Genomic DNA, 15,000 nt, shown 5'->3' with positions numbered 1-15,000 from the left:
GCGGACTCAACACCAGGATTGACCACCACTAGATGTCAACGTCACCCATATTCATCACCACTGCTGCTCTCACTTCTGCCACTACAGCTACTGCTGCTGCTACTACTACTACTTCTACTACTTCTACTACTACTACCACTACTTCTACTACTACTACTACTACTACTACTACTACTACTACTACTACTACTACTACTACTACTACTACTACTACTACTACTACTACTACTACTATTACTACTACTGCTACTACTACTACTACTACTGCTACTACTACTACTACTACTACTACTACTACTACTACTACTACTACTACTACTACCACTACTACTACTACTACTATACTACTACTACTACCACTACTACTACTACGACTACTACTACTACTACTGTTCATACTACTAAAAGTACAACTCTACCTACCTACCTATCTATCTATCTATCTATCTATCTATCTATCTATCTATCTATCTATCTATCTATCTATCTATCTAGCTAGCTAGCTAGCTAGCTAGCTATCTATCTACTGATTATCCACCGATTCATAGTCATCTACCTTCCTAGCTCTCTCTCATTGTGTCCAATCATCCACTTTTTCATCCATTAATATACATATAGACCCAGCTATCACTCGGCTGTTTACTCGCCCTCTCTCACCTCCCCTCCACCCTTTCTCTCTCTCTCTCTCTCTCTCTCTCCCTCTTTCTCCCTCCCCCCCTCTCTCTCTCTCTGATTCCCCCTCTCTACCGGTCCGCCTCAAACCAACCCCCCCCCCCCTTTTTTTTTTTTTTTTTAAATTTTTTTTTTTTTTTTTTTTTTTTTTTAATTTTTTTTTTTTAAATTTTTATTTTATTTTTTTTCTTTTATTAATCTCTCTCTCTCTCTCTCTCTCTCTCTCTCTCTCTCTCTCTCTCTCTCTCTCTCTCTCTCTCTCCCTTCTCTCCCCTCTTTTCTGACCATCTACCTATCTATCTGCCTATCCATCTATCTATTTATTGGTGTATTCCACTTTACTACCGCATCGTTCCTTCGCGAAGATTCGACCTTCGCTCATCCAGCAACCCCCCCCCCCCCCCCCACCTCCGCCGTGACCCTTTCACCTCGCCCCCTCCAACCCCCCCCCCCCTACTGTTCCACTACAGCGTTCTACTACTACTACTACTACTACTACTACTACTACTACTACTACTACTACTACTACTACTACTACTACTACTACAACTACTACTACTACTACTACTACTACTACTACTACTACTACTACTACTACTACTACTACTGCTACTACTACCAATATGTCTTTTATCTTCCATTATAGTCTGGAAAGTTCTGTTCCCTGACGCTGACCTTTGCTTATCAATTAGATCACCCCCCTGGGGCACCCTATCCTCTACCCACGCCACGCTAACATTTCATTCATACTGCAACCACCATTGAGTACAGACGATACAAGTTATTTTTCATTATATTTTATTTGTTTTCCACGTTTATTTGTGTATTGTTGTGCTGACGAAGGGTTTGTACCCGAAACGTCCATTGTCTGTTTTGTTCCCATACGAAGCCTTTCCATTTTCACTCTTTCGTTAGTATTTTACCGTTAAGTTTCCCGCTGTTCCGAGCGCCGACGTAACCTCACCCGACAGGTAACCGGGGTCAACAGCGGTCAGCCGATATCAATTCCCAGAACGTAGATTTGACGTGCATTGGGTGATACCAATGGATGATTTCCGTACCAATTAACCTCACGATCTTCGTGACGATGCAATTCCACCCAAATGCAAAGAATTCTCGCAGACCTCCTCTTTCCATCGGTCCAATTTTTATTTCAATATCTCCAGTACTTATTCCACAAGCCGTGATTCAAATTCGCCTATTTTTCTATAACATTTAAATAAAATTACTTGTAATTACCTCAGGATTCTAAAAAAACGTTGCTAAAAACTTCAAATTTTTTTTGGTGTGATTCACAAGGCACAAGTTTTACTACGAAATGAGGTAAGTTTCATTTACTCTTCAGTTTTCATTATTTTGTAATGATTATTTTTCCGCGGTAGGTCAGGTAATAATGATATTACCTCTTTAGCCTTGTTCTTGAAACGTAATATTTCGCTGCGGTTTTATTGTTAATTATATTTTTATTTTTATTTTTTTCAATGATGAGTTAATTTGATTTTTAAATTGCATAATTTGAATTATCTTGCTAATGTTTAATTTTAAATGACATTGTGTGTTGGGCCTCAACTTAGCTCAACTGCTTGTTAGAATTTTCCTGCCCCCTCCCCCCTTTCTTTCACCAAATTGGATGAAGTATTTGGTTTTTCTTTTTCCAAATTTTATGTTCGCTGTTATGTATGCATGGATATGAGAAGTAATACAGAGTGTTTTAAAACTCATTTTATTCATTAATTCACTATATCATTGCTTACTTCGCTCAGTCAATTTTGAATTTTCTCTTACAGCATGGACCACACAATTGCAAGTCATAACCAAGCAGTGAATTCATTATGTAGGACATGTGGTATGATTTGTTTAACACAGAAATAGAAACGTGCCCGCAAGAAACCATTTAAATGTTCAAATTATTCTAATGACATTCTTTTAGTCTATGGGACTGACACGGCATTGGACAAGCAAGGAGCACACTCATAATTTATGTGTAAAAAGTACACATTATAAAGCACATTGAACACACGACTCATTAGCTTCTTTGTATTTTCTCATTGCCAAGACACTAATAATAAATAAATCAACCTTGAAACGGGTTGCACTTGCATGTTTGATATCGACAGAGTAGAATATAACAACAAACTCCAAAACGCAGGAGAGACTTTCAAATCTCATGCACGAGCCACTCACCCTCAGGGATGGTCTTATTGCCTCTGAATTGGACAGAATACCGCATTACACAACAGGCTTGCCACAGCAGATCATTCATTGGCAAAACTGCCACAAATACTAACAAGAAAAAGTCTACACTTACAATTATCCAACAAACAAAGAACTGCACCCGCGACCCACTCATCATTGACGACGCATGCAATATTGGATTAATTTTCGACAATATAAACAAGGCCTATAGTCATGTGCACAACTTTATTTCACACACAAAATCGATCAAAGCAGACACGATCCAATATATTCAAAGTGCAATAAAACATTACACGGATACATACAGAAAATATTTTCCAAACAAAATAATCCCAAAACAACACCTCCTTGAGTACCAGTGCATACCACACATCACTCAATATAAGTTTGGACTTAGACTTCTTGGAGAACAAGGCACAGAGACCTGTCACCAAACAACAGCAAAATTGGAAAAAAGAGCATCCGGCATTATCAATGATATGAATAAAATGCGATTTGTCATCAACGCAATGCAGTTAAAGACCAGCCCCAAACTACACTGACGAGTTTGAATGCTCTTAGCGGATATATTTTTGTTGAGGAAAAATACGTTTTTTGTGAGGAGAAGTATTTACATCTTGTCTTTATAATACATAAAATTCAGACAAATCCATAGCAACGTTTTTTTCTCTCTAATTTTTGAAATGTTGCACCCGCTATAGTTTTTGTGTAATTTGTTACCGTTCATTGATAACTTATATTGAGAAATCTAGTAATACTATGAAAAAATAAAAAACACACAGTAAAAGTAGAAAATATAAACTTTTATACCAAGTAGTGATATTTCAACTCATTCAATATGGGTGTCTAACAGACAATAAAACAAAACATTGTTAAATTGAGTGAAACGGCAATCTCCGTTAGGTAAATTCCTCTCGGTGATTGACCGCTCACCGTGACCGGGTCAGCAGGTGTCAGGAACGGGATACCGTCTCAACTAAACTGTTGTCGTTGTGTACGCTGTGATATATATATATATATATATATATATATATATATATATATATATATATATATATATATATATATAATGTAAATTTTCACTCACATTTTTTGCCGAGACGACTCGTTTCTGTGTTTTTCACACTTCTTCAGTCGGCATAATCCACTTAAAAGTGGAATTATGCCGACTGAAGAAGTGTGAAAAACACAGAAACGAGTCGTCTCGGCAAAAAATGTGAGTGAAAATTTACATTATATATTAGCTCTAACCACCATTATCGAGCACTTTCGTACCTACAAGTACCCACCAACACTCATAAATATATATATATATATATATATATATATATATATATTTATATATATATATATATATATATATATATATATATATATATATATATATATATCACTGGGAGAGAGAGAGAGAGAGAGAGAGAGAGAGAGAGAGAGAGAGAGAGAGAGAGAGAGAGAGAGAGAGAGAGACCGTCTGGTGCAGGGTGGGGTAGCGGTAGCTAATTTTACATTCTAATTGTCTTGACTAAGGCTACACCCCGAGGGAAGAGTTTTGCGATAAGTGTCACTAATCGAGTCACTGATCATGCTCAATATTGCTTGACTGTATTACACAATACATGACACAAGACTATTATACCATGATATTGCTTTATTCTTATGTTTTAAATCCTAAATAATTAAAACACACCCATCCAGCTCGTAAGGCGTAATGCATATTTTCAATAATTTAAAATCCATCTCACATTGAAATTATCTCTAAATAAACCATAGTCGGAAGCGAATGATTTTAGTTTATTAAATCATTTTGAAGTTCCTTCATCATTCTTTAAATTTTTTAATCTTAAAATTCACTTTAAAAACTTTTTCTTTTCTTTTCCTTCAACAACTTAGAGATGTTTTAATTGAATATCACGAAAATGCATTGTTTTTCGTGTTATATTTAATTCCGGCTATTTTATTAGATAAATGCTGTTATCTGGAAAAACACGTAGACCTACTTTTAAAAAATGGCCAGAAATAGTCTTTCAAATATAGATAATCGATTTCAATGTCCCTCATCTTGGCAAAAATTTTCAAACCTTGTATTTCGTCAGGTGTCTGTCCTGAGTACAGCAGTTTACTGGTTGAAAGCCGGGGATTATGAGAGCTATTTATTAGTTTACTTTCACACACAGATTCACCAAACATTATTTTTAGCCTCTAAAGTTTCAATTCTGGACAGTGAACAAACAAATAGTTATGGAAATAAAACAAAAACATCATTGGTCAAGGAATAGGTTCAAGTAACATTGTCTTTGTTCCGATGTAATTTTGTTTAGTATTTTTTTTCCAGTGCACAACCTTGAGTGAAACCATGGATAATGGATATTTGGACAAATTATACAGACAGACCCAATCACGCAGTCAGCTTTACAAAATCATATAACACTAACCTCCCATCCCCCTCCAACCCCCCCCCCCTCTCCCCACCCTAACACACAAACGCGCACACATGTCATGCATCTAAAATACACTATGCTCATCTCATATTGTGTACAACTTTGTCTTACATTATTATCACTCGAGCTTGTAAAGTAATCTAGAGTATCGTGTTTGATTTATATCTCATTAATTCCTTTGAAAGGCAAAACGGTTTGATCACTATCACTTAATATTATCATTATGAATATTTGAGAATCAGTTAGTGTTTCATAAAAGAGAAACAGAAATAACTCTTCAAAATAATCGTCCACCACCCCCGCGTTCCTTCCAACAATTCCGTTTCATCCTTCTTACACGATTTTTGATTACCATCCCATTTATGTTTCTATTTAAAACCTCACATTAATGCCACATCTTAAAACAAACAAAAACAAATCACCTTTATATTGGGTGACGTCAATATAACATTACATGTAAAGTATTATATTCCTTTTTCATTGTTACTGAGCGTCCGCTAAAAGCGAAAGTTATAACCTTTAACTACAAATCCGACTCGTTATTTAATATTACAAGCTGTTATTTGTTTTAATTTTGTGTAAAATAAAAAAAAAGCCCATATCAGAGAATGATTGTTTATGTGTAGTATTCTTCTATAATGTCTTACAGACGACTTTAAGTTGCCTCTTAACATTGAGAGTCAGCAATGCTTAATTAGTTATTTTCAAAAAGATATCGATAGATCTAGTTACGTTGAAAGGATTTTAGTTCCTGCCTTTTTATAGATAAACACGTTTTATATTATTACAGATTAATACCAAACAATCAAACACAATTTATATTTATTGCAATAGTTACAATGTGACATTGGATGTTGTTGCAATTTATAATTAAAATATAATGACTTTATTGAGGGCCTAGTTCGATTCAAAATTGCTCACTGACGCTTTACATCAAAAGATCATATTCATACACATATTCTAGAACTGACATGTTAAAAACTACATTGATACGATGATAAAATACATTATAATAAAATACATACTAAGAGTCTATATTATATGCCATAAAGAAAAGTTGCGTTATTAACCGTTTTCTAAAAGTAAGTGGATTTTCACTACTTAATGTTTCAATACTGATGGAGTTTCACAATGGGAGGGGCATGGTGGTCAAAGGAGTTCTCATAAAAAAACTAAAGATTTTGGGGGTTCCCTTAGGAGATTTAAATTAGCAGATCTTAAATTTCGACTGGGTTCATAAAGGTGAATACGTTATTGAAGATAAACAGGAGGAGAATTGTGTAAGCAATAAACATGGGTAAGTATTTTGAATTCAATTTTAAATTTTACAGGTAGTCAGTGTATGTCCTCCAAAATGGGGATAATATGCTCGAACTTTTTAGATAACGTTACCGATCGAGCTGCTTTGTTCTGTATCTTTTGGAGTCGATTAATGACATTATTAAGAAGCCTTCGAATAGCACCAATAGATCTAAGATAAAGACTGTAGGATCTAGTTACATTACTGACATAGTCAGACATGTATAATCTGGCATCAAATATAACTCCTAAGTTTCTCACAGGCTCTCTAGTGATGGAAATTAAACAATCAAATAGATTCAGGTTAAGCGAGGAAAGTTCCACGTGGCCACGTCTTGCGATTTGCAACACCTCTGTTTTGTTTTCATTTAACCTGAGTTCATTGCAACACATCCAGTCAATAATCTCATAGATACAATTTTCTATATCAGTTATAGCACTGAGATAATTGACAGTATTAATGGGAAACAGTAGTTGGGTGTCGTCTACGTAAAAATGGAACTCAATAAGATATTTGGAAATGATTTCACCTAAAATGGTCTGATGTAGAGGGAGAATAAAGAGGGTCCCAGAACTGATCCCTGTGGTACACCAAAAAGAGAGGGGACAAGGAGAAGAGAAGTCATGTAGATTTACAGATACTGTAAGAGAGGTAAGAAGAAAACCAGTGAAGAGCAGTACCCCGAATCCGTATAGTGTCTTAAGTCTGTCAATTAACAGAGTATGGTCTATTGTGTCAAAAGCAGCACTAATGCCGAGTAGTATGATAACAACATCATCCTTTTTCTGAGCAGTTTCAGTGGTATGAAACGGACGATAACAGACTAAAATTTAGAGAATAATTTGTGTTCATTCAAAAACGTGTTAAAAATAAATGCGATAATTTTCTCAATTAGGTTAGACATGAGGGATAGATTAGAGAATGGCCGATGATTATTTGGGACTTCTTTATCAGGGTTAGGTTTCTTGAATATGGGAGTGACAAATAGCATGTTTAAGATTGTTAGATACCTCACCAATAAACAACCTAGCAATTACAATATGGGTGAGAACAGGAACCAAAGTATTAGCACTAGAAAGAACAAGCCTTGAAGGGATTGGATCTGTTGGGCTAGTTGTTTTAGAGAATTGACTCAGCGCGGACAGTACTTCCGTTTCAGTGGCGGACACAAATTCATTGAATGCTACTCCGCTGTAAGTGCACTAGTTTCCTCCACTTCTGCCTTAATTGTCTCCTCTTTGTCCAACTGATTCTGAATTGTCGAGAGAAACTATTTGTGGTAGTAATAGGGACTTGAAATTATTTGAAGAGTGATCCTTAATCAGTTTGTTCAGGGTGACGAACAGTTCACATGGGTTTCGTTTGACGCTTGTTATTTTATTTTGAATACATGTTTTTTACAAGATAGAATCAATTGTTCCGTTGGTGTTTTAGTCCCAAATAGATTTGATAATGCATTTCTAATTTGGATCGACGCCAAGTCCGTTCGGCAGATCTGAGTTGATGTTTTAGTATTTGTATCTCATTGCAATACCACTCTGTGTTTGGTCGAATTGTAATTACTTTCGTGACCAAAGGGCATAGCTCAATGAACAGTTTTCATTGAATTATTATAAATATTCACCATTTCATGATCATTATCAAAACTATTAACAGAGATGAATAAATCCAAAGACTTGATCGTTTATTGAAATGTTTCTATGTTTAGTGATTTTGTTTTACGGTATGTGATCGTTGTCTTGACGGTTGTTTTGCATTCAATCTTTAGATTTAGAGGAATCATGTTATGATCTGATTGCTAGTTTCTAACGCGATTTTCTCATAAAATTCGTTGTGCGTAAGTTTGTTCTTTTTGGAAGGAAGAGGTCTATAAATGGTTACAATGTGGTAATTTACATTCATTTCCGAGGTCAAGGTCATATCTAGAGATTCGAAAGTATTGTAATTAGATTCATAATCATCATCATTGCCTTTTTCACCCTGGGTCAGGGTATAGGCCACAGACAAACAGTTTCCATCCTTCTCTATCCTGAGCTAACTTTAAAAAAAATCTCATTCCATGCCTATACCACTTCTCTGTATATCAGCTTCTTTAATTCTTCTCCATGTTCCTCGTGGCCTTCCCCTTGATCTTCTGCAATTCGAAGCTGCCTGTTTGGCGAAGACGTCATCGGGTCAGCAGAGTCCTTTCGGCTTTGTCTGTTGTCCTTCATAAATTCTGTCATTCCAGAAACTCTTCGGTCGCCAAGCTAAAAAAGGATTTGGTTTGTCCGTCTGCGTTTCTGTAACGGTTTGAGTTTAACGGAAAGGGGTGTTAACCCTTTGCCAACCCCCAACCTGGAGGACCAGGTGACTCAAAAGGGGGAGTCACACACCATTAGTCGCCTTTTACGACACGCTGGCTTGGCGGTGGGCTACTCTTGACACTCTCAGTTGAGGGACCCCGGACACCACACCCACCACACCCGGAGAGTAATTAGATTGCGTCTTATTTTTCTTTAGTTTAACGGTTTCTTTATGAATACCAAAAATCCCTCCTCCTAGACGGTTCTTCAGCGATGTTTCCGTGAAAATAGAAAAAGTCGAAATCGTTCTCAAAGATAGTATTTTCAATTGGATGCAATAGTCTAATGTCAAGTGGCCCAGCAACGGCGGCCATTGTGGTTCTAAACAAAGAAAATCCGTACTTTTTATTCTTCATGCTGGCTAGAACTTTTCATATGTCTTGTGATCAGAATGTGTAAAAGTCAAAACATGATCAGATTTATAATGTTTTTTTTTTCCTTTGACTACGCTTTTATGCTCCTAGGAGAAATAATTCAAAAGGGCGTCCGCCATTGTTCCGATAGTTTAGAGCCAATTACTAAGTTACCATGCGTCATTACGGGGAAGTGACGTTACTACTGTTGAAGCGTATTAAGGCTTCCTTATTCGTAACATCCATGAGCAAACCAATTTTATGACGTTTATGATTATGATAATTGTTGTTAGACCATGAGTTGTTCATTTGTATAGGTAGCAAGGAGTGTCTTTGTTCAATGGCCGTACGTTGGAATGACGGTGTATAGAAACGATCAAATACATTGATGACCACTTTTAATCTTTTCATTTTCTTTCTTCAACCACTTTTCCCCCCCGTCTTGTCTTTCTTCTTTTACTATTTTGTCTATCTTTCCGTTTCTGGTTCCTTTGTCATGTTTTCATTTTTTAACATGTGATGAAAATAGTTCTTAATAACATATTCGAAAAATAATAGCTGGGGGTAAGTTGTATATTTGTTAAAGGACAGCAGGAACGGATTGGTCTTTGAATCGCTGCTGGAATTTCGAAGTGCTTGTGACAACATTTATAGATAAAAACAATACCAATAGCGTGTTGAATGAGGCATGGCGGCATGTAGAACTCAAGGATAAAATCGACTTCTTGAAGAATAAAATGCATTTATTATGTAGACATTAGACTATTGCATCCAATTGAAAATACTATCTTTGAGAACGATTTCGACTTTTTCTATTTTCACGGAAACATCGCTGAAGAACCGTCTAGGAGGAGGGATTTTTGGTATTCATAAAGAAACCGTTAAACTAAAGAAAAATAAGACGCAATCTAATTACTCTCCGGGTGTGGTGGGTGTGGTGTCCGGGGTCCCTCAACTGAGAGTGTCAAGAGTAGCCCACCGCCAAGCCAGCGTGTCGTAAAAGGCGACTAATGGTGTGTGACTCCCCCTTTTGAGTCACCTGGTCCTCCAGGTTGGGGGTTGGCAAAGGGTTAACACCCCTTTCCGTTAAACTCAAACCGTTACAGAAACGCAGACGGACAAACCAAATCCTTTTTTAGCTTGGGCGACCGAAGAGTTTCTGGAATGACAGAATTTATGAAGGACAACAGACAAAGCCGAAAGGACTCTGCTGACCCGATGACGTCTTCGCCAAACAGGCAGCTTCGAATTGCAGAAGATCAAGGGGAAGGCCACGAGGAACATGGAGAAGAATTAAAGAAGCTGATATACAGAGAAGTGGTAAGGCATGGAATGAGATTTTTTTTAAAGTTAGCTCAGGATAGAGAAGGATGGAAACTGTTTGTCTGTGGCCTATACCCTGACCCAGGGTGAAAAAGGCAATGATGATGATTATGAATCTAATTACAATACTTTCGAATCTCTAGATATGACCTTGACCTCGGAAATGAATGTAAATTACCACATTGTAACCATTTATAGACCTCTTCCTTCCAAAAAGAACAAACTTACGCACAACGAATTTTATGAGAAAATCGCGTTAGAAACTAGCAATCAGATCATAACATGATTCCTCTAAATCTAAAGATTGAATGCAAAACAACCGTCAAGACAACGATCACATACCGTAAAACAAAATCACTAAACATAGAAACATTTCAATAAACGATCAAGTCTTTGGATTTATTCATCTCTGTTAATAGTTTTGATAATGATCATGAAATGGTGAATATTTATAATAATTCAATGAAAACTGTTCATTGAGCTATGCCCTTTGGTCACGAAAGTAATTACAATTCGACCAAACACAGAGTGGTATTGCAATGAGATACAAATACTAAAACATCAACTCAGATCTGCCGAACGGACTTGGCGTCGATCCAAATTAGAAATGCATTATCAAATCTATTTGGGACTAAAACACCAACGGAACAATTGATTCTATCTTGTAAAAAACATGTATTCAAAATAAAATAACAAGCGTCAAACGAAACCCATGTGAACTGTTCGTCACCTGAACAAACTGATTAAGGATCACTCTTCAAATAATTTCAAGTCCCTATTACTACCACAAATAGTTTCTCTCGACAATTCAGAATCAGTTGGACAAAGAGGAGACAATTAAGGCAGAAGTGGAGGAAACTAGTGCACTTACAGCGGAGTAGCATTCAATGAATTTGTGTCCGCCACTGAAACGGAAGTACTGTCCGCGCTGAGTCAATTCTCTAAAACAACTAGCCCAACAGATCCAATCCCTTCAAGGCTTGTTCTTTCTAGTGCTAATACTTTGGTTCCTGTTCTCACCCATATTGTAATTGCTAGGTTGTTTATTGGTGAGGTATCTAACAATCTTAAACATGCTATTTGTCACTCCCATATTCAAGAAACCTAACCCTGATAAAGAAGTCCCAAATAATCATCGGCCATTCTCTAATCTATCCCTCATGTCTAACCTAATTGAGAAAATTATCGCATTTATTTTTAACACGTTTTTGAATGAACACAAATTATTCTCTAAATTTTAGTCTGTTATCGTCCGTTTCATACCACTGAAACTGCTCAGAAAAAGGATGATGTTGTTATCATACTACTCGGCATTAGTGCTGCTTTTGACACAATAGACCATACTCTGTTAATTGACAGACTTAAGACACTATACGGATTCGGGGGTACTGCTCTTCACTGGTTTTCTTCTTACCTCTCTTACAGTATCTGTAAATCTACATGACTTCTCTTCTCCTTGTCCCCTCTCTTTTTGGTGTACCACAGGGATCAGTTCTGGGACCCTCTTTATTCTCCCTCTACATCAGACCATTTTAGGTGAAATCATTTCCAAATATCTTATTGAGTTCCATTTTTACGTAGACGACACCCAACTACTGTTTCCCATTAATACTGTCAATTATCTCAGTGCTATAACTGATATAGAAAATTGTATCTATGAGATTATTGACTGGATGTGTTGCAATGAACTCAGGTTAAATGAAAACAAAACAGAGGTGTTGCAAATCGCAAGACGTGGCCACGTGGAACTTTCCTCGCTTAACCTGAATCTATTTGATTGTTTAATTTCCATCACTAGAGAGCCTGTGAGAAACTTAGGAGTTATATTTGATGCCAGATTATACATGTCTGACTATGTCAGTAATGTAACTAGATCCTACAGTCTTTATCTTAGATCTATTGGTGCTATTCGAAGGCTTCTTAATAATGTCATTAATCGACTCCAAAAGATACAGAACAAAGCAGCTCGATCGGTAACGTTATCTAAAAAGTTCGAGCATATTATCCCCATTTTGGAGGACATACACTGACTACCTGTAAAATTTAAAATTGAATTCAAAATACTTACCCATGTTTATTGCTTACACAATTCTCCTCCTGTTTATCTTCAATAACGTATTCACCTTTATGAACCCAGTCGAAATTTAAGATCTGCTAATTTAAATCTCCTAAGGGAACCCCAAAATCTTTAGTTTTTTTATGAGAACTCCTTTGACCACCATGCCCCTCCATTGTGAAACTCCATCAGTATTGAAACATTAAGTAGTGAAAATCCACTTACTTTTAGAAAACGGTTAATAACGCAACTTTTCTTTATGGCATATAATATAGACTCTTAGTATGTATTTTATTATAATGTATTTTATCATCGTATCAATGTAGTTTTTAACATGTCAGTTCTAGAATATGTGTATGAATATGATCTTTTGATGTAAAGCGTCAGTGAGCAATTTTGAATCGAACTAGGCCCTCAATAAAGTCATTATATTTTAATTATAAATTGCAACAACATCCAATGTCACATTGTAACTATTGCAATAAATATAAATTGTGTTTGATGTTGGTATTAATCTGTAATAATATAAAACGTGTTTATCTATAAAAAGGCAGGAACTAAATCCTTTCAACGTAACTAGATCTATCGATATCTTTTTGAAAATAACTAATTAAGCATTGCTGACTCTCAATGTTAAGAGGCATACTTAAAGTCGTCTGTAGACATTATAGAAGAATACTACACATAAACATCATTCTCTGATATGGGCTTTTTTTTTTTTTACACAAAATTAAACAAATAACAGCTTGTAATATTAAATAACGAGTCGGATTTGTAGTTAAAGGTTATAACTTTCGCTTTTAGCGGACGCTCAGTAACAATGAAAAAGGAATATAATACTTTACATGTAATGTTATATTGACGTCACCCAATATAAAGGTGATTTGTTTTTGTTTGTTTTAAGATGTGGCATTAATGTGAGGTTTTAATAGAAACATAAATGGGATGGTAATCAAAAATCGTGTAAGAAGGATGAAACGGAATTGTTGGAAGGAACGCGGGGGGTGGTGGACGATTATTTTGAAGAGTTATTTCTGTTTCTCTTTTATGAAACACTAACTGATTCTCAAATATTCATAATGATAATATTAAGTGATAGTGATCAAACGTTTTGCCTTTCAAAGGAATTAATGAGATATAAATCAAACACGATACTCTAGATTACTTTACAAGCTCGAGTGATAATAATGTAAGACAAAGTTGTACACAATTATGAGATGAGCATAGTGTATTTTAGATGCATGACATGTGTGCGCGTTGTGTGTTAGGGTGGGGAGAGGGGGGGGGGGGTTGGAGGGGGATGGAGGTTAGTGTTATATGATTTTGTAAAGCTGACTGCGTGATTGGGTCTGTCTGTATAATTTGTCAAATATCCATTATCCATGGTTTCACTCAAGGTTGTGCACTGGAAAAAAAAATACTAACAAAATTACATCGGAACAAAGACAATGTTACTTGAACCTATTCCTTGACCAATGATGTTTTTGTTTTATTTCCATAACTATTTGTTTGTTCACTGTCCAGAATTGAAACTTTAGAGGCTAAAAATAATGTTTGGTGAATCTGTGTGTGAAGTAAACTAATAAATAGCTCTCATAATCCCGGCTTTCAACCAGTAAACTGCTGTACTCAGGACAGACACCTGACGAAATACAAGGTTTGAAAATTTTTGCCAGATGAGGGACATTGAAATCGATTATCTATATTTGAAAGACTATTTCTGGCCATTTTTAAAAGTAGGTCTACGTGTTTTTCCAGATAACAGCATTTATCTAATAAAATAGCCGGAATTAAATATAACACGAAAAACAATGCATTTTCGTGATATTCAATTAAACATCTCTAAGTTGTTGAAGGAAAAGAAAAGAAAAAGTTTTTAAAGTGAATTTTAAGATTAAAAATTTAAAGAATGATGAAGGACTTCAAAATGATTTAATAAACTAAAATCATTCGCTTCCGACTATGGTTTATTTAGAGATAATTTCAATGTGAGATGGATTTTAATTATTGAAAATATGCATTACGCCTTACGAGCTGGATGGGTGTGTTTTATATTAGGATTTAAAACATAAGAATAAAGCAATATCATGGTATATAGTTTGTGTCATGTATTGTGTAATACAGTCAAGCAATATTGAGCATGATCAGTGACTCGATTAGTGACACTTATCGCAAAACCTTCCCTCGGGTAGTTTTCCTTAGTCAAGACAATTAGAATTAAAATTAGCTACCGCTACCCCACCCTGCACCAGACGGTCTCTCTCTCTCTCTCTTCTCTCTCTCTCTCTCTCCCCTCTCTCTCTCTTCTTCTCTTTTC

At 36.0% G+C, this 15,000-nt stretch overlaps 2 protein-coding genes across 2 annotated transcripts; one reads left to right on the top strand and one right to left on the bottom strand.

Moving 5' to 3' along the window:
* Positions 1–6,641: 6,641 nt before the first annotated feature.
* On the bottom strand, positions 6,642–9,265 carry LOC144963933 (uncharacterized). Its single transcript, XM_078897876.1, has 3 exons — positions 9,132–9,265; positions 8,231–8,252; positions 6,642–7,145 (listed from the first exon to the last, which is right to left on the bottom strand). The coding sequence occupies exons 1-3, from the start codon at positions 9,263–9,265 to the stop codon at positions 6,642–6,644; spliced, it is 660 nt and encodes a 219-aa protein (XP_078754002.1).
* A 1,507-nt stretch (positions 9,266–10,772) lies between these two features.
* LOC144963931 (uncharacterized) lies at positions 10,773–12,657 on the top strand. The gene is made up of 2 exons (XM_078897875.1): positions 10,773–10,796; positions 12,154–12,657. The coding sequence occupies exons 1-2, from the start codon at positions 10,773–10,775 to the stop codon at positions 12,655–12,657; spliced, it is 528 nt and encodes a 175-aa protein (XP_078754001.1).
* The last annotated feature ends 2,343 nt before the right edge of the window (positions 12,658–15,000 follow it).

This window comes from Berghia stephanieae, chromosome 2, assembly GCF_034508935.2.
Source record: "Berghia stephanieae isolate SIO BIC M18660-M18661 chromosome 2, UCSD_Bste_1.3, whole genome shotgun sequence".
Classification (NCBI taxonomy): Eukaryota; Metazoa; Mollusca; class Gastropoda; order Nudibranchia; family Aeolidiidae; genus Berghia; species Berghia stephanieae.
The sequence above is the reverse complement of the archived record's forward strand: the minus strand, read 5'-3'. Positions and strand labels throughout refer to the sequence as shown.

Coding starts and splice junctions, on each gene's coding strand:
- LOC144963931 (XM_078897875.1), top strand. CDS start 10,773: ATGACCTTGACCTCGGAAATGAAT. Junction 10,797..12,153: donor CCTTGACCTCGGAAATGAAT/GTAAATTACCAC, acceptor CCTCTACATCAG/ACCATTTTAGGTGAAATCAT.
- LOC144963933 (XM_078897876.1), bottom strand. CDS start 9,265: ATGGCCGCCGTTGCTGGGCCACTTGACATTAGACTATTGCATCCAATT. Junction 8,253..9,131: donor TCTAGGAGGAGGGATTTTTG/GTATTCATAAAG, acceptor CTCTGTTAATAG/TTTTGATAATGATCATGAAA. Junction 7,146..8,230: donor TTGATAATGATCATGAAATG/GTGAATATTTAT, acceptor CCTCTACATCAG/ACCATTTTAGGTGAAATCAT.